Raw genomic sequence first — 26485 nt, forward strand, 5'->3', positions numbered from 1 at the left:
AGGGGTCACTGGACAGCACTATCGGGACAACATACTAACACCTTTTGTTGTCCCGCTGGCAAGGCGTGTGTGTCGACATTTTGTCTATCAGGAAGACCACGCCCGTGCCGACCGTGCACAAATCGTCAATGCTCACCTCCAGCACCACAACAACCATAGAATGCCAGACCAGCAATGCTGCTAGACCTCCCCCCCCCCCCCCCGAACACTTCTGGAACACCATGGAGAGATGTGTGCATCAACGTCGTGGACGCCGACTACGTTGGCTGAACTTGGCCAGGTGCTGCAAGAGGAATTGGACAGACTCCCTCAAATCACCCTTGGGAAAACCATTTTCAGTATGCCTCGTCGAGTGAATGAATATTTGACAAATTGTGGAGGTATTACGCACTACTGATATATAAAAAACTTTGAAATTTCCCATCTCACCCCTATCGTCCTTCACGATCGTTGGCGGTGCAGTGGCTCCTGGTGTGATGTCTATGACCTACGATGGATGACGCACGATGCACGCCGGGCGCCAGACAAACGGGCCATGAATAAAGTTCACTTGACTTTCAGTCAGGTAAGCTAAAACATCATTAGCTACATATCCCTTTATGAAGCGTTTAATCTTTACAAACAGACGTCGTCACAGAATACAACAAAAACTCATAATAGTAGACACTGATTGTGCGCACGTGAACAACAATACAAACACTTCACATGTATAGACAAACAGGTAATACGTTTTTCATAAAAGAAAACATTCGAGGCGTTAAAAACGAAAACTGAGGTTCAGATGAAGCTGATTTATTAACATTTTCTGCACATAGTTGTCCAAAACGTTCATTTAGGTACATGATGCGGAGTGTTACCGTCATGGAACTAATTTCACTGACATCATTGATGCCGTGATCACAGACGGGTCACCTGCACTCAAAATACATATATGTATATATACACTGAGGCCCTTCCCGCAACCGTGAGGCGTGGACATCTGAAGAAAGAAGTCTGTAATTGATTACGTAAGAGCACAATATGTAAACTCGCATATGAGTTGCCTTGTAAGCCATATCATTTGTCTTGAAAGTGCCAGACAGTATGTTGTAATTTCAAGGTAATATGTTGAGAGTTCAAGATACTATGTTGAAAATTCAAGGTACTTCTTTGAAGTTTCAAGTGCAATAACAATATAAAGCATTGATTGTATTATCGTGATATTTCAACACGGTATCGTGAATGATCAACATCGTATCCTGAAATTTCAAATTCGTAACTTTAATTTTTAAGTAAGAAAACAAATGATATGGCCCTAATGGTATTCCGTAGTTGCCTCAACGAGGTCGGTCAGAAGTTTTTGTTGATTTACCGAACATGAAATCTCGCAATGGTCGACTTAAAACGTATCATGGATCTTCAACACCGTATCCTGAAATTTTAAATTCGTATCTTTAAGTTTTAAGAAAGAAAACAAATGATATGGCCCTAATGGATTACGTAGTTGCCTCAATGAGGTCGGTCAGAAGTTTTTGTTGATTTACCGAACATGAAGTCTCGCAATGGTCGACAGGCAACATGCATGGCGTTGTGAACCTCCGACATCCAAACTGGCCTGGGACATACCCACTTCGAATTCGCCAAGCCGTGATCTGACATGTGATCACATCTGATTTTATTGGGCCTGAGTGCATAGTTTGCACGTGAATAACTTGGCACTCCTTCACTGTTTTAAAAATACGTTTTAACATAACCTGTTTAAGTTGAGACAATAACCGCACGTGAACACAGATCCATAATGTCCACATCAATGATTCTCCTAAAGTTGATGGTCAGGAACCAGAACACGACATCCACTTTTTTGGGGGCGATTAGGTCATTTTTTTTTTTATGCCTCCGAGTATATGTCCATACAATGTCTGGTCTGAAGATTGCATAGTTATATCCGGTAATGTAAACATTATTGAAAATAAACACAATGCAATTTAGGAAGTGGTCGAATGTGTTGGTTCGAATCCCGGACGGGACTCAACCCAAAACAGTACTAGAATATGCACTTTACTAAGAATGTGTTATCCCAAATATAACATTTGTTACATTATTGAAAATGCCACTTCATTCTGTGATCAGTCTTATTGGTGCTTACTGGCATTTCTCTGACGGACCTAAGAATTTGTCGAGGGCACGTGAAGAATTATGATTCCATTGAATAGGCAGGAGTTTTAGTTTGAGACACTTTGTTCTTAAAACAAATAAATCAGAAATCAAATAGTATGAAGACATCTATGACGGTACACAGCCGCGTTGTGATCCGTAGGTCGCTCTTTGCTACTTTCCATTCGTCACCACTCGCCCCTTTCCGTAACCTGCAATTCGGCTTGTCCCGGAATAACACGAGTTGGTCACGAATGGCTACTTTCCTCTCCCGGGTACCATTATGCATGGAATCGTGCGTGTATATCGAAAGGAAACAGCATTGGAAATTTCGGCGCCTTCCCAATTTGACAAAAGAACATTTGTGAACACAAGAAACAGAATTCCGCTAACACCACATACATTTTGATACAAGACCGTCAGGGACAGGTCATTTATCATAGGGTAGTGGATGGACAGAGGGATGCTTAAATGTATTGATATTTCAGGGAGGGTCATGACAAATGGGACAAGCATTAGGGGAGGGTTATTATTTTCAGGACATTAGTGCATCAATAACCTCCGACACCCCCACCCATCCCTCCACAACTCCTGTAATAAATGACCGGTCCCTTATCACGTGTTGAGTTCGATGTACAAAGGACGTAATTTTCAGTTCTGATTCAATACGTTTATATTTATCATATTGTTAAACAACGCAAATTTTGTGTTTTAGATTTCAGGTGTGTTTTGTTGTTTAGTCGATCATTTATAAAGGACGTGCATCTTGCACTTTTCGAAAAGAACTGTAACATAATCACAAACATACATCCATTGATGCTAGGTTAAACTCTGTCGACCAACTGAAGGAAGTGTACTCTGTGTCTCAAAATGCAGGTGTTCACAAATATAGGGCTGCTCTAGCGAACAGTCGCCATCAACGAGTCGGAAGCCCTTATCGCGGTCCAAGATGGTGCAGTTTCCGGTTCCGGCAGGTGATGCTGCCCACAGAGGGTCGCTGTTGGCCAGGAGAGTACCGTCCTCCCAGTAGAACTCTGTACCATTTACCATCCCACCAACGTACAGCCCTGTCCCGGTAGTGCTCAACTCTGAAAGCAATGGTAAATGTTTTCCATATACGTCTTTAGTCAATACGGTTGTCAATATCGGACAAAATTATCAAGATCTACCCCATTGTTACCGAGACAACATTTTTAAAAGGGTGAAAACGTAAAGCTCTTCACAATAGCAAATACCATTTCAAATTAAAACATCAACACGTTTCTGACAATGACATCATTTATCACAATATCGGGTAGGTTTATCTGCAGGATAAAGCCATTGGAAAAAGACGGTACCCGTTGGAGTCATTTAAGGATAAATATGCAAATATATAAGGTCAGAAGGGTACTTCTTTCATTGGCTACAAAGAAGCATGGGCGCACCCCTTGTCTGTCGGCCGTCGAGTCAGAATTGACCTCGGGATCTGGACAAATTACTGGGATCTCTGTTATCGGTATCAAAATGAAAGTCTAACATACCAAAATCAGAGTCTTTCAGGGGCGCAGCTGAGACCTTTTACAAGTTAAGGCAGCTTTGGAGATATAAATTGCAAAGCAATATAATTGAGGGCACTAGAGACGTCAGTTTCTATATCTGCGCTGTTAGACCTCTGTGGCTTGGGCTTAGCCGAAGTGTGTTCGACATGGAACTTTGCTTCATTTTGTCGCTGTGTGGGACATGTGACTGCATTACCTAACATTATGAAAGACCGAGAGACTCTACACATGACGTATCATTGACTAGAGTAGTCTCTTTGATAGAGGCCAATTGTCGTTTTTTGCCTATATTGGTGGTAACAAGTTGTTGTCAATGACCTTACGCACATTCTAAGAAAAATGTTTAGGAACCGTTTGTGAGAGATGAGAATATGTTTTCGACGGCAGAATTTCGGAATAACATTATATGTTATACGCTAAAAGAGGTTATCACACTTGGATGTATTGGGATGTAAAAAGAATATTTTTAGGAATAAACAATATGTATTTAGCTCGCCAAGGCTCGCTAAATAAAATGTATATTCCCAATACAGGATATTTACCATCCCCCAAAAAACCTCGCGTGAGGACCTCTACTTATACAAAGTCAAACATATGGAATCCTCGGATGCATTTTCATGACACACCAGACAGTACTTCCGCCGATATATATACGCCGTTTCCGTGGGTCAGATGTCCTCAACCTACAGCATGGCAGGAAATGCATGATATCATATTGCAACGAATATTTGTTGGAAGTTTCACATTTCAGCATACGAGATTTTGTCGGGAAGTGTTCAATTGGTACAGTAAGTGTTTAATTGCGTTTGCTCTTACTAATGGCCTTATATTTACCAAGCCAAACTAATCGACTTGTCCCTTCATCAGCACCAAAATTAGCACTCTTAGCATGAGTGATAGGGCCACATAGAAATGACATGGCTGTTTCTTCCTGACGTGCATGGTTACTGCATCATACACACGAGTCAACATTGGCACAAGAAAATAATAAGACAGAAATACCGCCCCTGTACAGCTGTACTTCATAATTAGTACATCACATAGGGTTTCTTCCGTGGCATTTCATTGGCTCGCCAAGCAATTCCTTTTCGTTTGTTTCCAAAAACCGAATATAATTTTGGCTGATTTTTCCTGATTGGTTGATAATAGAATGGGCGGGCCTTCTGTTGCATTATTCCGCTGAACGATATCACCTATTTCACCAATTGAATAAGCTTTCGGTGAAGTGTTATTGTTCATTTATAAGAATAAACTTTAACGAGTGTTTCGCGTTTAGGGAGTTGTAACCGTAAACGCCGGTGTGCACACTTTGCGTGAATCCGCAACTGCTGGCTATCAGCCTCTGATAATTCCGGATTTGCCCCTTATATCAAGCAGAATAAATGAATGAAATAGTTAATTTGCAGCTCCGATCATTCATTCTTTCTCATTACAAAGCATTATCATGGTACTCCGTAGATTGTCTGAAGCGTTAAGATGGCAGATTATTAGAATGACAAATGCAGGAATGTATTGTTGGGAAATTGGACATCAACATGGACGTTACTATAATGTAATTTCAAGATTTGTGCAGAAATACTGAACAACATATGACGTTAAGGCCATCCAAGAGAGAAGATGCAGGATAATTCAGGCTCTTCAGACAACGTCGATTCGATAACAGTACAGTTTTAGAGGCACAGTGGCTACGCTACCAGGCAGGGGGATTTCAACCTGAGCCATCCGAAATTACATGAAAACGGCTGGATACAGTGCCAGAATCCCAATCAAACGTCCCTTGTTAACTCAGGCCCATTAAACGGCTCGTTTGGTATGGTCTAACCAACGTCTAAACTGGAGTCGATTTCTCAGATGAAAATCGGTTTCTGTTACACATGGTAGACACGTGTCTTGAGGTAGGGAAATACAGCCATGGCTGCTCACAACATTCGTGTGGCACGTCCGTAATGGTCAGTAATGGCAGAAGGATGTGTTTCATTCAATTGTAAACTTGACTTGATCACTGAGCAGGGTTACTTGAATGGACCTCGATTTCACCATGGCATCCTGGAGACGGCAGTTATCCCCCATTTCGACAATCATGCGTTGGCCTTGAGACCTGTTTTCATTGATGAATGCTACCCTCACAAATCACGTGCGGTTCTGGATTACTTACGTCATAATGCCATCGAGACACTTCCTTGGCTTGCAAGAAGTCTATATCATTAGCTAAATGAACATCTGCGGGACATTTTAGTCCGTCAAGCTCGACACAGAGACCCACCTGTCCACACCTTAAACTTGCTGCTGCTTTCATACTGCTGCTAGAATACCCCAACGTTAAATCCAACGTCTGATTCATTGAATGGTGAGGCGTCTGGCGGCAATCGTTCGTGTGCAGGGTGGTTACACCTTGTATTGACGAGAACTGCGTTTGTGTACTAACAATGGTTTAGGATTCCGTTCAAACAGACTGGTTTGAAGCAGATCAGTATTTATTGAGCGACAATAGTAATTTCCATTTTGTTTCGGTGAATATAATGACCATCAAAATGTGAACAATTTAACTGTCATTGTCCCAATTCAAAACCTTGTTTTTTTCATGTTTGATTACTCTGGTAAGCAGTAAACATGTTTGGATACTGTTATATCATTTTGCACTAGGCTGTAAGTACATGACTCATTCACGAAGACATCGGTGGCGCTAAATTAATGTCCAGGTGTATACATGTATATCTAACAAATAATAGCTTTGATCTGGTAAAAAAAACATTCTTGACATATTTAACGACTAATTATTTCCAATAGTGTCATGTGTCTTCCAGTACCTTTATTGCTTGTGATGAGGTCTTGCAGCAGTTGTCTCTTCTCCTCCGTGTCCAAAGTGAGCAGACGACCGCCCTCGCTGGCGCACGTGTCACGTGCGTCTGTCCAGTTCCTTGGCCAGTAGTAGTGGAACCGCAGGGCAAGTTTGGAGATGTTGAATGTCCGGTAGCCAGGTGGTAAGATGCCCTCCCCGATGTCTGAAACAGTGGAATGTTTTTTAATCAGAATTTCTGCTCGGATTGGCAAAGTGATTTGGTCTTCAGGTATATCGATGATCTGATATCGTTCAATAACCACCAAACAGCATATTCCCTTCCGCTGATTTACCCACCTGAACTAAAAATAAGGGAGACCAGTGATACTGCTTCATCTGTTTCATATTTAGCCTATGCATAAAGATTCAGAGTGACAAAACACTGAGTCTCCCAATAAGACTGTATGACAAGAGGGATGACTTCAACTTTCCAATGGTCAACTGTCCATTTATGTCGAGCAATATTCCAGAGGCTCTGCCCTTGGTGTCTACATTTCACAACTTTTAAGGTACAATCGAGAATGCTCGTTCTACCAGGATTTCAAAGAGACTCATACAACTCTTGCTCAGAAGTTGTTTGATCGAGATTAAAACATTCAAGGCCTCAGTGAAGCAGTGACAAATATGGCGATAGATCATTCCAACATACTGGCCCACTGCTATGGAACAATCTGCCACAATAAACATGAGAAGCAGAAAATCGGAATAAACATAAAAAAGACACCCAAAACTATGGTGGCCAAGGGGCATCGCTTTCTCGCCTTCAATAACGGACGCCAGAAATCGATAAAGCGATATCACGAGACGCAAAAAGTGATAGCACGAGACGAGAAAGCGATAACACGAGCGGGTTATACCGCGAGACGAGAAAGCAATATTCAAGGAAGAGAATGGATATTCATATCGCTTTTCGGACTCGTGCTATCGCTTTCTCGTCACGTGATATCGCTTTATCGCTTTCTCGTAATTGAAGGCAACAAAGCGATGTCCCTGCTCGGCCACCATAAAAGACACGTCTCTTCAAGAGCCTTTGACTAGATCAATCATGGTCAAACAGCAGCTGTGTCCTGTAAAATGTGCAACACAAATATTCATCTGAAAATTGATCACCACTGATATGTACCAGCTTCATCAACAAGTAAAGTGTGCGTACCTTCGTATAAACTGTAGTGTGTGAAGCCAGGCAGCGGATTGCTGATGGACACGTCGTAGGGCCTGACACTTTCTGGGGTCACCATGCAGAACCTCACATACTCGCCATGTGAGAAAGCAGCACATGTGACGTCACTCATGCAAATCATGGCGCACTCCTCCTTGCACGTGATGGGACTAACGGGACTGAAGGGCGGCATGCGGTCGTCCATGTCCCACAGGCGATATAGTTGGAAATTTTTCGTGTTAAATTGAAAACTGCACGTTGTCATGCCGACGAAACACGTGACTGCTATTATTTTGCAAGTTAGTGAGAGGCTTTCCATCGAAGACATTTGTCTGGAAGACAAAGAGGAACGTGTTGTTATAATGTAACGCTCTGCACTAGAACTGAATATACAGGAGTTATGTAAGTTGTTTACTTGTGTAGATTGTAATAAACCGACGTCCAAAAGAAACTTTACCAACTGAAAATATAAATTTCAGACAAAGTATTTTTTTTTTTTCGATAAAGTCTATCTAAAACACATAACCTAAATACAACAATAGTGTATGCAGAAAATGTTAATCGTCTGTTACATGTTTGCGAGATAACACGCGAAAAAGTGAAAAACACGTGCACCACGGAAAACTGCAAATGCACGTGCGGGTAAGGGTATAAAACGATTGCAACGGCAAGTCAGACATCCACAGTGATAAAAAAACACACAAAAGAAATGCCACGACTCACAGTCGAACAACGTGAACGAGCCTTAGGTATTGTACAGATGGGAGCCACCCACGCCCATATTGCATGAACCTTTGGTTGCTCCCGTGTTGCCGTTACCAACTTGATGCAACGTTACAGACAGACAGGACGGACCGCTGACAGGCCAAGAACAGGCAGACCCAGGGTGACCACGCCCCATGATGACCGGTACTTGCGTACCTTGCACCTCCGAAATCGCTTCCTGACAGTGACGTCATCGGCGACAAATGCCTTAGGTCACAGGGTTCGTCGATAGACAGTGGCCAGGAGACTCAGGGCTCATGGAATCAGGGCTTTTAGACCATACAGAGGACAGCTATTGACAGCGCAACATCGTCGTCTGCGATTGAGATTGGCCCGGACTGTACGACGCTGGCAACGACGTGACTGGCAGAGGGTTGTCTTCACTGACGAAAGTCGATTCTGTATGTTTAGGGCTGATGGAAGACAACGTGTGTACCGCCGAAGGGGTGAACGAACGGCGGCGTGTTGCGTGCAGGAGGTCGTACCATATGGTGGAGGGAGTATCATGGTGTGGGGAGGGATCTGTGGGCAGGAGAGGACACCGCTGGTCATCGTTGACGGAAACCTGACAGCTCAGCGTTACATGGATAACATTCTTCGTCCAGTTGTCCTACCATTTCTCAGACAGCAGCCACGTGGTGTCATTTATCAGCATGACAACGCTAGAGCCCATACAGCCAGAATTGTCACTAACTTCCTCGCAGCCAACAACGTGAACGTCCTGCCGTGGCCTGCACGCTCACGCGACATGTACCCCATAGAACACCTCTGGTACTTGATGGATCGTCGTGTTCGACAACGACCACACTCTCCAGCCAACCGGCAAGAACTGATCTTGGCCCTCCAAGAAGAATGGCGTCAATTCCTACGTGACCTCATCAGACGACTGACTTTTTCTGTGCGTCGAAGAGTTTTTGCGTGTATTGAGGCATTTGGTGGTCACACACGCTACTAATGACTTGTTATTGAACGTGAGCGATTGTTTATGTACTCTGCCTATTGTCCATGATTCTGAAAGCTCGAGTGTTGTACCACACCCAACTTTGGGGGGCTCTGACGTCATTCTCGGTCGCGGTATGATTGTCATTTTCAGTGTTGATTATGTTGATATATTGATCTTCTCAATACACTTTACTTCATGCATGTGTGTTTTGTTGTTTTTGAGCAAGAGTGATTTCAAACTCTGGTAAAGTTTATTTTGGACGTCAGTTTATATGGCTTCATCTTACATTCTGCGCCACGTGGAACTGTATGGGTGTTTACTTATGTATATTGTAATATATGTCACACACACACACACAGACACACACACACACACGCACGCACGCACGCGCTTGATAGATTCAAGAAAACAATATTGGTTAATCGTGAATTTATCGACTGACATCTGCTTTTGGTATTGCCGTGACTACTTGGCCTACATTGTGGTATGTTTACATGACACTGTATCACCCCGCACTTTATGCTTGTACGGAGTTGCAAACGGCTGATGACGTCACGGGTGCTGAACCTGGTTTTCGAATTAGTCGGTAGTGATTATATGTATTTCCACCACAAGTAATCGTTACAGCTATATGGTGACAATGCTGTTGATCGATTAATGATAATTCCTCACTTCCGCCGTTCATATGACAGCTATTGCCCTGACTTCTAGGGTCAATAGTCAGCCCCGGTTGTGTTATTTATTCAGCGACAATCAATCAACAGAAGTGTTCAACACCACAGGGCCTTGCGTATACGTGAAACATGATGAATTATGCCTTCAAAATTTGGTTGAACAGGGTTACAACGTTCAAGGCCTTAGCTAAGCTTTCAAAGGTTTTACGCATTAGTGACAAAATGATATCCGATGCAATTCCCATTTTTACGTGAAAAAAAACAACATGAACAATTGACTTGCCCTTGCATGTGTTTGTGACGGAAATGAACAAAAAAGAAGAAACTCTCAGAAGGCATAGAAATCCGCCGTCACAAACCTTCGGGAACGGAGATCAATGGTATTACATTCCGTCTTCCTTTGAAGATCTGATCAAGCAATATACTTTCTTTCTGTCTACATCCGAATGTGGTATATATGTCATGGTATCTCGGTGGGCTAGCACTATATAACCAGTAACCACACAGACATAACTGCTGTATTGGTGAATTAATCTTAAAGGGCGTTAAACCAGGATCAATTAATCGAAGCGTATTCCTTGTTATGCCTTTCTGTACAAAGTAATGTGATAAACAAAACCGTTCGATTTACCTTTTGGAAAGTAGAAACGTTTCTCGAATACCATATTGAGAAGCATCCTTGGGCAAAATCATTAATCATTAATAACTGGGTGTAGGTGTGTCAAAGTAAGAACACGAATTAAGTGATGGTTGTAAAACAAATGTCTGTACTATAGGAGCCTATATCGGAGTTCGTGTTGTGTGATTGTTGCTGTAGAGATGGGACAAAACTACTACCCAATCGTTAGGAAATGTCGATGAGATTTTAGTGATAGAGATGTTTCGTTGTCATTTGGAAGATTTTTTAATTTTCAAACTCTTAATTTTTTTAAAGTATTTTAAATTTCAACATATTTAGATGGATGTTCAAAGGGACAAAAGTTAATTCAAAGCTCAACAAGAGAGCGTTTAATGAAGGAGGTTCCAAACGTATGATTAAATTATACCAACATGATATGGGAATCCCTAAAACGAGGTTATAAACAACAATAGCAGGCACCAAAGACCTTTAACGCTTAAATCCCACTCTTGGGTCACTTTGCCAACCTGTGAAGACTTTCCAGGTTTAGCAGTAATAGATATAATGATGTTGGCATCTTTCGAAATACACTACGCATATGGACAAGGCATTTCTGCCGTTTAGAAAGAGTGCTTTGAACAGTACTTCCGTGTCAGCTGACAGTGGTAGGAAATCCACAAGCCTATGACGTTCACCACTTTGGCGCAACCCACGACCAAGGGTATGGTGCTAACAAACCAATCATATCTGAGCTTGTGACGTAAACTATTAATGCGCACATTACAGGAAAACTTGCCATGTAAAACTTAAGTACCGTGTGATTGAATTGAAGTGAGTGAGTATGGTTTCACGCCGCTTTTGGCAATATTCCAGCAATATCACGGCGAGGGACATCAGAAATGGGCTTCACACATTGTACTCATGTCGGGAATCGAACCCAGGTTTTCGGCGTGACGAGCGAACGCTTTAACCACTAGGCTACCCGACCGCCCCGATTGAATTGAAGTATGATACTATATGATAAAGAAGTTATCGCGCTTGCGTGTTTTGGGATGGTAAATAGTCTTGTCATGTATTATGAATAACCACTATGTACTAGTATTTAGCTCGCCAAGGCTCTCTAAACTTAATTATTATAGATACTGGACATTTACATCTTCCCGACGCATGAGAGTTAACTGTCTTTAAAGGTCTAGTTTCCACCCTTGCCGAACTAGGCTGGAATTCCTGAGCTCGATCGTAGCGCCACCAGTGGTTATAGCGAGCTATGTCCCTTCTAAACCTCTCCTATAGACCAATCAGATTCCACCTCTTTTATCACTTGCATTTGTTTTAAACAAAATGTTGTCGCCCAGTCAAGACGATCTGATCGATAATCAAGATTTATATTGTGATAAAGCGGGTCTTACATCGCGAAGTGCAACAAATCACGTGAGCACCTTGATTAAAATCATGAAAAGATTTGGAAAATATCTGTTGACATCGAGTTAGCGGTGCACATGCTTTGCAAATCCTGCAATCGACCGAATTCAGCACGACAGTTTTCAAACCGGATTTCGATTTCTTTGCGCGATTTTGATTGGACTATGTAACTCCATAATACCAGGCTAGTTCGGCAAGGGTGGAAACTGGACCTTTATAGTCAGTTAACTCTCTTGTCTTGGGAAGATGGGACATTCAGTAATCCCAAACCACACTCGCGTCATAACCTCTATTTACTTCTGTTACAAATATACTCTTAAGAAGAGTAGGGAATACATAGAAATAACTTTAACTTTCAAAAACTGTATTAAATATAAGTTTCCAGTATTAGTTGTATGATAATAATTGGTAATAAATGATAATATGATCACGAATTGGGAACATACTACAACCGGTTGTGAAGTATGACAGTTGATGTTATGACCGCCAACGATCTTGTAGGACGACGGGGAAAAGATGGGAATTTTCAAAGTTGACGTTTTTGGGATCAGTAGTGGGTATTACTGCCACGATTTGTTAACATTCACATCGTCTTGACGAGGGATACTGCATATGAATCCCAATAGCGATTTGAGGGAGTCTGTCCCACTCCTCTTTCAGCGCCTAGCTAGGTTCAGCCAACATGGTCGGCGGCCTGTGACATTGACGCACACGTCTCTCTATCACGTACCAGGGAGGAATGGGGGCGGGTCGGGTGGTGTGTGTGTGTGTGTGTGTGTGTGTGTGTGTGTGTGTGTGTGTGTGTGTGTGTGTGTGTGTGTGTGGTGGAGGTGTGTGTGTGGTGTGTGTGTGTGGTGTGTGTGTGTGTGTGTGTGTGTGTGTGTGGTCTCATTGCTGCCATCCTGGGGCACGTGGTATTCTACGAAGGGGCACTGCTGGAGGTGGACATGGGCGTTGTCGTCCTGGACCCTGTTTCACAAAGCGATCACAGCGCTAATGTGATCGTAACTCCGAAAACCTTAACATAGACTTACGACTGCCGTAGCGCTAGGATCCCTTTGTAGAACGGGGCCCTGAGGACAAAACGTTGACCCACACGCCATGCAAACGGGGCATCTGGAGTGGTGTTCGGTCAGTCATGATGCCACCCTACACCATAGCAAAAGCTGTGATGAGGTCTCACATTGGGTTCTGGTTCACATTGGCTTGACGTTCATTTCGACGTTGCCAGACACGACCACACCAATCAAAGAAAAGCAAAGTGATATCGGACTCAAGTGAAAACATGACACGTGGCCGTCGAGCATGGAGATGAGCTGCATGTAGACGATTTCTAATCGACTGACCCGTGACTTGTACTCCAGACGCCTGGTGAAACTTTGCAGCAATGTGATTCACCGTCTGAGCTCGATTCGGATCGAGAGTCTGGTTGCGGATCAATCGATCCTGTACTATTGAACGGGGTCGATCGTCAAGATATTGGGTTTGTTGCTACCTGTTCCATAGTCTGTTAATCACCGACTGTGAAACATTGAAAGTGTCATAGAGACTGATTTACGACATCCATTGTCTGAATGAACATTTAATTCCAAAGGCTAATTACCCTGGAGCCATGACATCTATATGCCTTGAAACACTCAATTGTTGTTATTTATAAGATGATAATCCTAATAATTAATCCCCATTTTATTGTACATCGACTGTCTGCCATCCTAAACGAGATGTGCTAGTATGTCACTTATGAATTGTTGTTTGCATTTACATGTATTTATGACTTACTAAATGGCAGGTGACCTTGGATATATAGTGAGTGAGTGAGTGAGTTGGGTTTAACGCCGCTTTTAACAGTATTCCAGTTATATCACGGCGTGTCAGCTTAATGTGGGAGGAAAGGCCGAAGTGATGCAGGTCTCAGACGTTTACCACTTCGGTAAAACCCACGAGCACGGGTATAGTGCTGACAAACCTAGAAACATAATTGGGGCGAACCGGGATTCGAACCCACAATCATAGGTTTCTGGCGTGCCCAAGGGACGCAACTCTGCACAGCGAATCGCGGCGCCTTAGACGACTGGGCCACCCGTGCCCCCCTTGGATATATAAGCCTTGGTCCAGAGATGAACATCAGACAAGACTAAGACAACAACCACTACCACTATGTGCTGACCTGACACACAGTGTCTTTTGTATGTATACTCAACAACAAAAGTTCCTGTGACACCAATATTTTAGTGTATTTTTCAAACAAGTAAAGTTTGGTTTTCAATATTGTAGTATCAAGCCACAAAAACGCAACTGCTACAGAAAAGCATGCATTCTATGCAAAAGTTGACTTTTATGCAAGCCCCATGCATTTCACTACCCAAGAATGGGTATAAAACATGTGCGTTAACAGGATTCCATATGCATTGTTTAGCATCGTGCTGACCATAACCACTCAGAAAAGCAACAAATTACGCAATTATTCAACATTACGAAATGCCACGTCTGTCCGAAAATGAGCGAGCCATTCGTATGCTTGGAGCAGGATCGAGTCAACGTGATGTTGCAAGACAATTTAACGTCCACATAAACACCAATTGGTGTTAAGGGCAACGTTGGCAACAGACGAATGCAGTCAGAGACCATCCTCGGAGTGGCCGGCCACGTGTAACCAATAATCGACAAGACAACTGGATTCGAACAACACACCTACGAAATCGATTTCAGCCAGCAACAATGACTGCAAGAAGCATCCCTGGCCTTCGACAAATATCTTCACAAACCGTGAAGGGATTTTCACCAGAAGACCCGCCAGACGTCCCATTTTGACAGGAAACCACCGTTAAGCACGTCTACTGTGGTGCAGACAAGGTCGATCTACGCTGGGCGGCCTGGTTCTATTCACTGACGAGTCTCGTTTTCACCTCAGCCACAGCGATGGACGGATCGAGTGTACCGACGTCGAGGTGAACGTTACGTCAATTTTTGTGTCACGGGAGAAGATCGGCTCGGGGGCGGCAGCGTTATGGTATGGGGTGGGATTACAGCAAGACAGAGGACCCGTTTGATAGTGGTAGAGGGAAATCTCAATGGACAGCGCGACGAGATCATCGACCCTGTTGTTCTACCGTTTTTCGTCGACGTGGCCCAGGCATTACCTTTCAACATGACAACGCCCGGCCTCATATTGCTCGACATGTTCAGGATTCTCTTCAACAAAACAACGTGAATGTTATCCCCTGGCCGGCTCGCTCCCCTGATCTCTCACCAATCGAGCACAAGTGTGATGAGATGGATCGGCGCCTTCGCCTTCGTGTTCCACAGACACTTCAGGAACTTCGAAACATGATCCAGCAGGTATGGACAGATATCCCACAGGACTTAATGCGACGCCTGGTCCATTCCATGAGACGAAGATGTATTGCTTGCATCGCAACCAGAGGTGGACACACACGCTATTGATTTGTAAATTGACATTTTGGCATGTTCATGGCATGTTGTTGTTTTTTTAAATCACGCATTTTCTGAAGTCAGTATGGCAAATTAAACCATTTGAACACTTACGGGAGTCTTTTAGCTGTTGCAAACCGAAATTGTTTCAGATTTGGTTAAAAACATAACTTTGCATTAAATCTTATTCAATGTCACATGACCTTTTGTTGTTCAGTATATATATCTAGTATCTACCTGTTGTCACTTCCTAGTGAGAACCCCTTGCATATACGAGTATGCAAATTATTCATTAGCAACGTCACGTGTGTCTTCAACGCACGTGCACCAACGCGTTGTTAAAAGTATTGGCCATTACACTCTGACTTCTGCCAGTTTCCAGCATACCAATAGCCCACTCTGCTTGTTGTAGACGCCGCATCGCTAGTTTATACACAAACAATGAATGGAAACAAGTAAATCCAACTATATGGTAAGCAAAATCAATAAGATTGACAGAAATAAAGATCCACGGAGAATTATCGACCTTCCTTGAAAGTGTCAAAATCTGGAATGACATCCTACGCCCCCTACGCCCGTGTGTGGCGCTACTACGTGAGGCACGTGCAACTATAGGATGTGTTTTTGTGTTGAGTTTTACAGACATAAACGTTTTTACACAGGATGTTTATCATCAACACTCACCTTTGTTCTTATATTTGGTATTAATACATATATATATTTCATGACCACCTACTTTGTTTGAAGAGTACACGAGGTATGCGTTATACAAATGAAGCATTGGTTAGGTAAGGTAAGAGCGGTGCTGTAGTCTATGGGTTAAAGTGCTTGATACTCATGTGGAAAACTCCGGTTGGATCCAATCGACATTTGTTCGTAAACTGCTGTGCAGATTTCGGTCGATTGCAGGATTTACAAAGCATATGTACCTCCAAATCGTCGTGAACAGATACTTTCCAAATCATCTTAATCAAGATTTGATGCACTTCGCAAAGTAAGACCCGTTTTATCACAGGACAGACTTTGATTATTGAAGAGATCGTCTTGACTGGGTGCCACCATTTTGTTTGAAGCAAATGCAGTTGATATAAGAGGTGGACTCTGATTGGTCAATAGGAGGGCCATAGAAGGGAAATAACCAGTGGTGGCGCTACGATCGAGCCCATAAATTCGGCAAGGGTGGAAACTGTACTTTTACAGTCAGTAAACTCCCTAAATTCGGGTAGATGCGCGCAGTAAAAATCCCTAATTAATGACATCATTCCCTGTACCTCAGAAGACACGTGGTTGACCATGAGTTGTAAAAGTACGTTTATAGAAACACAAAACAATGCCAAAGAAACATAAACGTGTCGTACCTGACCCAGAGAAACAGAAACATCAATGTATGTAACATCGATATAACAAACACTTTAAGTTTACAACAGTGGCAGCTAATCAAGCGTTTCCTCTCTCAGGCTTATCCTGACGTTTACTCTGTCGCTTTCTCCGGTACACACATACTACGAAAACAGGGTGTCTCTTTTCTTTTCTCGGGTCCTCGTGGTCGACTGCTGTTGGGCGCACTGCTTGCGTATGGGTTGACAGAACTCGTATTGTACTGCGCTGTTGGCAGTCTGTGGAACCCTATACTCTCACTAAGATAAGAGGGTATCGCGTTTTGTATCATTAAGACAGCAATCGATTCTGGGCTTTGGAATCAAAATCTGTATTATATTCTGCATGATATGTTGGTATCTATGTGTATTCGAGTTTATTGAAAATAAAAATCATTATATCTTTTACTCCGATAGTCATACGATACTTCTTCGCGCCAGGATCTGGGTCCAAGTTCAAAGTGAGTGAGTGAGTATGCTTTTACGCAGCTTTCAGCAATATACCACACTGTACCCTCGTGGGTAATCGTCATTCGTGACCACCTGGTGTTATTCCGGGACAAGCCGAATAGCGACTCGTGCCCCTCTCGTGGACATTTTTGCGACCGGGTACCTTCTTAGTTAGCGCAAACGGGCATAGCTAAAACACTTGTCAACTCGTTGCGTAATGGTTCACATATAGGATATATATATTTCGGATTAAAGCACATATGGACACGCGGAATTACGCAGTATGATTGAACACGTTTAACTATGTCTTTGTATATCTTTAGATGCAAGACATATGTAAAATCAAAAAATATTTCTGAGGGATTCTTTGACGAAGAACTTGAAATCATACGCGCACTCTGATTGGTTTGTCGTATTTTCGCACATAACATTCATCGATATGGGGACGAGTCTTCTTGCAGGTTACGGAAAGGGGCGAGAGGTGACGAATGGGGCAATCGTACCCGGGCCTCCAGTGGGACGAGTGAACGCGTTAACCACTAGGCTACCCCACTGCCCCACACCTCCATAGACGGTCGAACTTTTACCGCCCAAGCGAAATGAAGAAGGTTGGTTCTTGAGCAAACAAGATGTCAGCTTTCCAACGTGATTCGGCATCATGTCTTTACACCTCAATTCGGAAATTTCGATTTGTAAAAAACCCACAGACCACAAATATTCGTTAGATCGTATACGTACCCTTTTATGGTGTAGACGCAATGCCACTTAGAAACGACAGAGTGCATAACATATCCACAACAACATAATGATGCTGCTTTATTTTTTTGCAGTCCCCGACTAAATCCGTTTTCGAGATACAGAAATCAGAATTGCTTTTCTGAATGCTTCTCTTACTCGTATCGATAATTTAGAAGCCCGTGGATGCAGAGGGTATGTATCGGAGTAAAAGATCTGATTTCAATGTGATTGAGAAGACTCGGACGCCGGGCTTTCACATACACACTGACGTTGTTTTTTCTTCTGACATGTCTTGCATAAGACGATTGCCATAACGCAATGTAATATTTTTCTCGCTTTCATTAAGCTTTATTCTAAATATCCTAAACAATACATGACGCCGAATACCACAATAGGTCCAAGAAGAGAATTGTCTGATGCACGGGCACACATTAACGTGAATGGAACCCTTTTTCAAAGTAACAGTGACTTAAAAAACAACAATTATGTAGCCATGTTCATGTCGATAATCGATTTGGAAAGTGATTATAAATGTGTATGTGTGTGTTTGGATAACTGAGGAAAATCACTTTAACCAACTTATTTAAATACTGATTAATACGCCTTCTTGTTATTCAGCCATAATAGCAAAATATGCAAAAAGTCTAAAATACCTGGAACAATAATTCAGTACCCTTTTAACTTATTGTCACCGAAAACCCCGAAAGGAAACAAAACAATTGTCCTCCCCATTCCGAGGTATAGTCGGCGGTCCACCTGCGTCAGACGTGAAGCCCCCATCATTTGCGCATTAAGTGTAACAATTTTTGCTCTTACATACTGCATCTGACTGAAAATAAGGAAGAGAATATATGGATGCCAACTTCTTTATTATGAGGAACACCACGTTTCGGAGTATATGCTTACTCCTTCATCAGGTGAATGAATGCCATGAGGCAGAGAGCATAAATATGTACAGGTAAGGACAACAAAATAATAAGATCACAAAAGTTGGAAAATAACAAAGGGTAGAAACTAACAAGGGAAGCCAACAGATGATTGGCGCTGATAGGTGATAGCGCTGAAGGTTTGGAAGCCAGTACTTAAGTTATCATAGATAAGTAATAGGTAATGGACTCTGGACAAACGGGAGGCCGGGGTAATAGCACTGATAGTTTCTACCCTTTTGTGATCTTATTATTTTGTTGTCCTTACCTGTACATATATATGCTCTCATGGCATTCATTCACCTGATGAAGGAGTAAGCATATACTCCGAAACGTTGTGTTCCTCGTAATAAAGAAGTTGACACCCATATGATATATTCTCTTCCTTATGTGTATCACTTCTAAATGCCTTTCAAAGACCTGACTTCAAATAGTTGATTATTCTCATATTTAAGGATCGAACTCAGGATAACTGGGTTCATCTGTGAATGAATTGTCTTAAATGTGCCGATTACCTGACATTCGTCACCACTCGCCCCTTTCCGTAACTTTCGACTTGTCCCGGAATAACACGATTTGGTCACGAATGGATTACCTGAGTGGCAAAACAACTCACCCGTGCGTCCTCAGAAGCAGCTCCGATTGTGCCGATGCTGGCTGTGAGCGCTCAAATGTTAAATACTTCCCTTAGTATACCCGTGATTGGTATGCCTGCATGTCACTGATTGGTCTGGACGGGTTGCTAAGAGTTAGTAACATAACCCCAGTCATCAATAACCAAACCATCGATACAGTCCGACAACTGTTTTGATTTCCCAGCATTGATCGTGTGTTTTAGTAAGGACCAGTTATATTAGTGTTCCAGTTGGCCTTGGAGAACCTTGATATCATTATGTGGACTGTACTCTATGCATCAAAACATAATTCAGATAAACAGAATAGACATAAGAAAAAGCTGGGCAGAACTTGTTTTGTGGTCAGAGCGCGCACTTTGCACGAGTAGCCATTTATATTACCATGACGGAACAGGAACCATGCTTGACATTCTCTGTGGATTATTTATGCAACGACATATCATTAATGTAAACGCCTTTTTTAATACATTGTTTTCACAGTCGAAGACCTTTGTAACAGTTTATCTATCTGCAATGTCATAAGAGAAGACTCGTCCAACAGTGGTGACAATCGATAAGATTCTGTTGATTGTCAAACTATTTTAAGAGACCGATTGGGACATAAAGAACGATATATTTTTACCGACCTTTTGTAACTAATTATTCTTTGGAAAGTTATAGGAAATAGAAACTAATCAATTATCTGGTATTATCCCGCCATTAGAAAACTAATGCATTGCCATCAATCGACTCGGATAAATCCATTTAATAAAGAATTCACCCGTTTCTTAAGCCCTGTTTTTTCTACCATTACCAGAAGTTCTGCGGGGTACAGTGTTAGGCAACAAACAAACTGTTACATGTTTATGAAAACTGTATGAGTAGTGGGTGCTACCGGCAGAGCAGGACAATGTTTACTCTTTTTTCCGAACACCCGGTGTCATCACTGATTTTCAGTGATCCATTCATATTATTTACAGACCGCCTCCGTGGTACCGTGGTAGAGCGTCCGCCCGGAAAGCGGAAGGTCCGGGTTTCGATCCCCGGCCGCGTCATACCAAAAGATAGTACTTGTTGGTACCCTGTCTGGCACAGTACAATCAGCCACACACACATACACATACACGTGCATGCTCGTCGCTATATAAGTGCAATAAGCTTTGACGCGACGTTAAACCCACTTTCACCTCACCTCATTTTATTTACATCACTAGTTTGCCTTATACACCCAACGGAATCTGTTTCGACAGATATCATCTTCCCGAGGCAAGGGCGTTATAGCTAATTACAGAAGTCTACTTTCCACACTTGCTGAACAAGGCTGGATTTTCGGAGTTACATTTTGGCTGGACTAACGAGTCTATGCATAGTCCAATTAAAATTGCGTAACGAACTAGACATCCGGTTCTTAAACAACTGGATGATTTCAACTTGCAGATTTCTATCGACTGCAGGATTTACAAAGCATGTGTACAGTCAACAGGGCGTCGACGGATATTTTGCAAATCTTTTCATGTTTTAAATCAAGGCGCTCAAGTGATTTGATGCACTTCGCGGGATAAGACCCGTTTTATTACAATATATATAAAATATATGAAACATTACGTTTGTGAACCTGCTTTGTGGGAAGGTGTATGTTGTTAAAGCACAACTCCAGATATCGACTGAAAATAATTTTGTGGAAGAGATCACAAAAATATAACCGTCTCTAGTCACGATGCGCAAGTCAGCCACGAACCAGTCTATGGCGTATTAAGAACGACACTGGAACGGGGTATGTTCGTTACGATTTTGATAGGGAATGACATATCACTGTATCTATCGAATATAGGTATACACTGTGAGGTCACGGGATTAATGGCGCGCGTCAATGACTGAGGTTCGCTATAACAACAAAAAGCGTGGACTGATGGACAAACGCATTCTGTACCTCATCATCTGTTATAGCTGCCATGATGAAAAAAAACACATTTTTGTCCTACCTCCACAATGCTTCAGCGTTCCCTCGCTAGGTTAAAGCGTTGGCGTTGTGTCGCTATACAGTGGCTTTTCCTCGCTGTGACTTTGGCGTTGTCTATACAGTGCTTTTCCGTCGTTGTGAGGTTGTTGTTGTGTCATTATACAATGGTTTTACCTCGCTATGACGTTGGCATTGTCTATAAAATTGTTTTCCCTCCTTATGACGTTGGCGTTGTTTCGTTATACAGTGGTTTCCCCTCATTATCAGGTTAACGTTGTGTCATTATACAATAGTTTTACTGCGCATTGATGCCGGCGTTGTGTCGCTATATAATGTTTTCCCCTCGCTATAACGTTGGCGTTGTCTCATTATACAATGGCATTCATGCGCATCGATGCTGGCGTTGTGTCGCTATATAATGGTGTTCCCTTCTATGACGTTGGCGTTGTGTCGCTATACAGTGGCTTTCCCTATGACGTTGGAGTTGTCTATACTATGGTTTTCCTCGCTATGGCGTTGGCGTTCTGTCGCTATACAATGAATGTCCCTCGTTATCAGGTTGGAGTTGCGTCGCTATACAATGGTGTTCCCTTCTCTGACATTGACGTTGTGTCGCTATACAGTGGTGTTCCCTTCTGTGTCGTTGGAGTTGAGTCGCTATACAATGGTGTTCCCTTCTGTGTCGTTGGAGTTGCGTCGCTATACAGTGGTGTTCCCTTCTGTGTCGTTGGAGTTGTGTCGCTATACAGTGGTGTTCCCTTCTGTGACGTTGACGTTGTGTCGCTATACAGTGGTGTTCCCTTCTGTGACGTTGACGTTGTGTCGCTATACAGTGGTGTTCCCTTCTATGACCTTGGAGTTGTGTCGCTATACAGTGGTGTTCCCTTCTATGACCTTGGAGTTGTGTCGCTATACAGTGGTGTTCCCTTCTGTGACGTTGGAGTTGTGTCGCTATACAGTGGTGTTCCCTTCTATGACCTTGGAGTTGTGTCGCTATACAGTGGTGTTCCCTTCTATGACCTTGGAGTTGTGTCGCTATACAGTGGTGTTCCCTTCTATGACCTTGGAGTTGTGTCGCTATACAGTGGTGTTCCCTTCTGTGTCGTTGGAGTTGTGTCGCTATACAGTGGTGTTCCCTTCTGTGACGTTGGAGTTGTGTCGCTATACAGTGGTGTTCCCTTCTGTGACGTTGACGTTGTGTCGCTATACAGTGGTGTTCCCTTCTATGACCTTGGAGTTGTGTCGCTATACAGTGGTGTTCCCTTCTGTGACGTTGACGTTGTGTCGCTATACAGTGGTGTTCCCTTCTGTGACATTGACGTTGTGTCGCTATACAGTGGTGTTCCCTTCTGTGACGTTGACGTTGTGTCGCTATACAGTGGTGTTCCCTTCTGTGACATTGACGTTGTGTCGCTATACAGTGGTGTTCCCTTCTGTGACGTTGACGTTGTGTCGCTATACAGTGGTGTTCCCTTCTGTGACGTTGACGTTGTGTCGCTATACAGTGGTGTTCCCCTCTATGACGTTAGAGTTGTGTCGCTATACAGTGGTGTTCCCTTCTATGACGTTGACGTTGTGTCGCTATACAGTGGTGTTCCCTTCTGTGTCGTTGACGTTGTGTCGCTATACAGTGGTGTTCCCTTCTATGACGTTGACGTTGTGTCGCTATACAGTGGTGTTCCCTTCTATGACGTTGACGTTGTGTCGCTATACAGTGGTGTTCCCTTCTGTGTCGTTGGAGTTGTGTCGCTATACAGTGGTGTTCCCTTCTGTGACGTTAGAGTTGTGTCGCTATACAGTGGTGTTCCCTTCTGTGTCGTTGGAGTTGTGTCGCTATACAGTGGTGTTCCCTTCTATGACGTTGACGTTGTGTCGCTATACAGTGGTGTTCCCTTCTGTGTCGTTGGAGTTGTGTCGCTATACAGTGGTGTTCCCTTCTGTGACGTTAGAGTTGTGTCGCTATACAGTGGTGTTCCCTTCTGTGTCGTTGGAGTTGTGTCGCTATACAGTGGCGTTCCCTTCTGTGACGTTGACGTTGTGTCGCTATACAGTGGTGTTCCCTTCTATGACGTTGACGTTGTGTCGCTATACAGTGGTGTTCCCTTCTGTGTCGTTGGAGTTGTGTCGCTATACAGTGGTGTTCCCTTCTATGACGTTGACGTTGTGTCGCTATACAGTGGTGTTCCCTTCTGTGACGTTGACGTTGTGTCGCTATACAGTGGTGTTCCCTTCTATGACGTTGACGTTGTGTCGCTATACAGTGGTGTTCCCTTCTGTGTCGTTGGAGTTGTGTCGCTATACAGTGGTGTTCCCTTCTGTGACGTTGACGTTGTGTCGCTATACAGTGGTGTTCCCTTCTGTGACGTTGACGTTGTGTCGCTATACAGTGGTGTTCCATTCTATGACGTTGGAGTTGTGTCGCTATACAGTGGTGTTCCCCTCTATGACGTTGGAGTTGTGTCGCTATACAGTGGTGTTCCATTCTATGACGTTGACGTTGTGTCGCTATACAGTGGTGTTCCCTTCTGTGACGTTGACGTTGTGTCGCTATACAGTGGTGTTCCCTTCTATGACGTTGACGTTGTGTCGCTATACAGTGGTGTTCCCTTCTGTGACGTTGACGTTGTGTCGCTATACAGTGGTGTTCCATTCTATGACGTTGGAGTTGTGTCGCTATACAGTGGTGTTCCCCTCTATGACGTTGGAGTTGTGTCGCTATACAGTGGTGTTCCATTCTATGACGTTGACGTTGTGTCGCTATACAGTGGTGTTCCCTTCTGTGACGTTGACGTTGTGTCGCTATACAGTGGTGTTCCCTTCTATGACGTTGACGTTGTGTCGCTATACAGTGGTGTTCCCTTCTGTGACGTTGACGTTGTGTCGCTATACAGTGGTGTTCCATTCTATGACGTTGGAGTTGTGTCGCTATACAGTGGTGTTCCCCTCTATGACGTTGACGTTGTGTCGCTATACAGTGGTGTTCCATTCTATGACGTTGACGTTGTGTCGCTATACAGTGGTGTTCCATTCTATGACGTTGGAGTTGTGTCGCTATACAGTGGTGTTCCCTTCTGTGACGTTGACGTTGTGTCGCTATACAGTGGTGTTCCATTCTATGACGTTGGAGTTGTGTCGCTATACAGTGGTGTTCCCCTCTATGACGTTGGAGTTGTGTCGCTATACAGTGGTGTTCCATTCTATGACGTTGGAGTTGTGTCGCTATACAGTGGTGTTCCCCTCTATGACGTTGGAGTTGTGTCGCTATACAGTGGTGTTCCATTCTATGACGTTGACGTTGTGTCGCTATACAGTGGTGTTCCCCTCTATGACGTTGACGTTGTGTCGCTATACAGTGGTGTTCCCCTCTATGACGTTGGAGTTGTGTCGCTATACAGTGGTGTTCCATTCTATGACGTTGACGTTGTGTCGCTATACAGTGGCGTTCCCTTCTGTGACGTTGACGTTGTGTCGCTATACAGTGGTGTTCCCTTCTGTGACGTTGGAGTTGTGTCGCTATACAGTGGTGTTCCCCTCTATGACGTTGACGTTGTGTCGCTATACAGTGGTGTTCCCCTCTATGACGTTGACGTTGTGTCGCTATACAGTGGTGTTCCATTCTGTGACGTTGACGTTCTGTCGCTATACAGTGGTGTTCCATTCTATGACGTTGACGTTGTGTCGCTATACAGTGGTGTTCCCTTCTATGACGTTGACGTTCTGTCGCTGTACAGTGGTGTTCCCTTCTATGACGTTGACGTTGTGTCGCTATACAGTGGCGTTCCCTTCTGTGACGTTGACGTTGTGTCGCTATACAGTGGCGTTCCCTTCTGTGACGTTAGAGTTGTGTCGCTATACAGTGGTGTTCCCTTCTGTGACGTTAGAGTTGTGTCGCTATACAGTGGTGTTCCCTTCTGTGACGTTAGAGTTGTGTCGCTATACAGTGGTGTTCCCTTCTGTGACGTTAGAGTTGTGTCGCTATACAGTGGTGTTCCCTTCTATGACGTTAGAGTTGTGTCGCTATACAGTGGTGTTCCCTTCTGTGTCGTTGGAGTTGTGTCGCTATACAGTGGTGTTCCCTTCTATGACGTTGACGTTCTGTCGCTGTACAGTGGTGTTCCCTTCTGTGACGTTGATGTTGTGTCGCTATACAGTGGTGTTCCCTTCTGTGACGTTGACGTTGTGTCGCTATACAGTGGTGTTCCCTTCTATGACGTTGACGTTCTGTCGCTGTACAGTGGTGTTCCCTTCTGTGACGTTGACGTTGTGTCGCTATACAGTGGTGTTCCCTTCTATGACGTTGACGTTGTGTCGCTATACAGTGGTGTTCCCTTCTGTGACGTTGACGTTGTGTCGCTATACAGTGGTGTTCCCTTCTATGACGTTGACGTTCTGTCGCTGTACAGTGGTGTTCCCTTCTGTGACGTTGACGTTGTGTCGCTATACAGTGGTGTTCCCTTCTATGACCTTGGAGTTGTGTCGCTATACAGTGGTGTTCCATTCTATGACGTTGACGTTGTGTCGCTATACAGTGGTGTTCCCTTCTGTGTCGTTGGAGTTGTGTCGCTATACAGTGGTGTTCCCTTCTATGACGTTGACATTGTGTCGCTATACAGTGGTGTTCCCTTCTGTGTCGTTGGAGTTGTGTCGCTATACAGTGGTGTTCCCTTCTATGACGTTGACGTTGTGTCGCTATACAGTGGTGTTCCCTTCTGTGACGTTGACGTTGTGTCGCTATACAGTGGTGTTCCCTTCTATCTCGTTGGCGTTGTGTTCTTTTTTAACATTGGAGATAGGATCATCCGTACTGTTATCTATATAGTATTACCTTCACCAACTTCTATTATTTCATTATTTCCTCTTAACCCATCTTCCATCTCCACCTTGTCTAATTTCCACA

General features: G+C 43.5%; 1 protein-coding gene across 1 annotated transcript; it reads right to left on the bottom strand.

The window, feature by feature from the left end:
• Positions 1-599: 599 nt before the first annotated feature.
• On the bottom strand, positions 600-19672 carry LOC124136670. The gene is made up of 4 exons (XM_046502642.2): positions 19631-19672; positions 7664-8001; positions 6479-6673; positions 600-3221 (listed from the first exon to the last, which is right to left on the bottom strand). The coding sequence occupies exons 2-4, from the start codon at positions 7995-7997 to the stop codon at positions 2953-2955; spliced, it is 798 nt and encodes a 265-aa protein (XP_046358598.2). The 5' UTR covers positions 7998-8001; positions 19631-19672; the 3' UTR covers positions 600-2952.
• Between the last annotated feature and the right edge of the window lie 6813 nt (positions 19673-26485).

Source organism: Haliotis rufescens, unplaced genomic scaffold, assembly GCF_023055435.1.
Source record: "Haliotis rufescens isolate VD_foot unplaced genomic scaffold, xgHalRufe1.0.p SCAF_1, whole genome shotgun sequence".
NCBI lineage: Eukaryota > Metazoa > Mollusca > Gastropoda > Lepetellida > Haliotidae > Haliotis > Haliotis rufescens.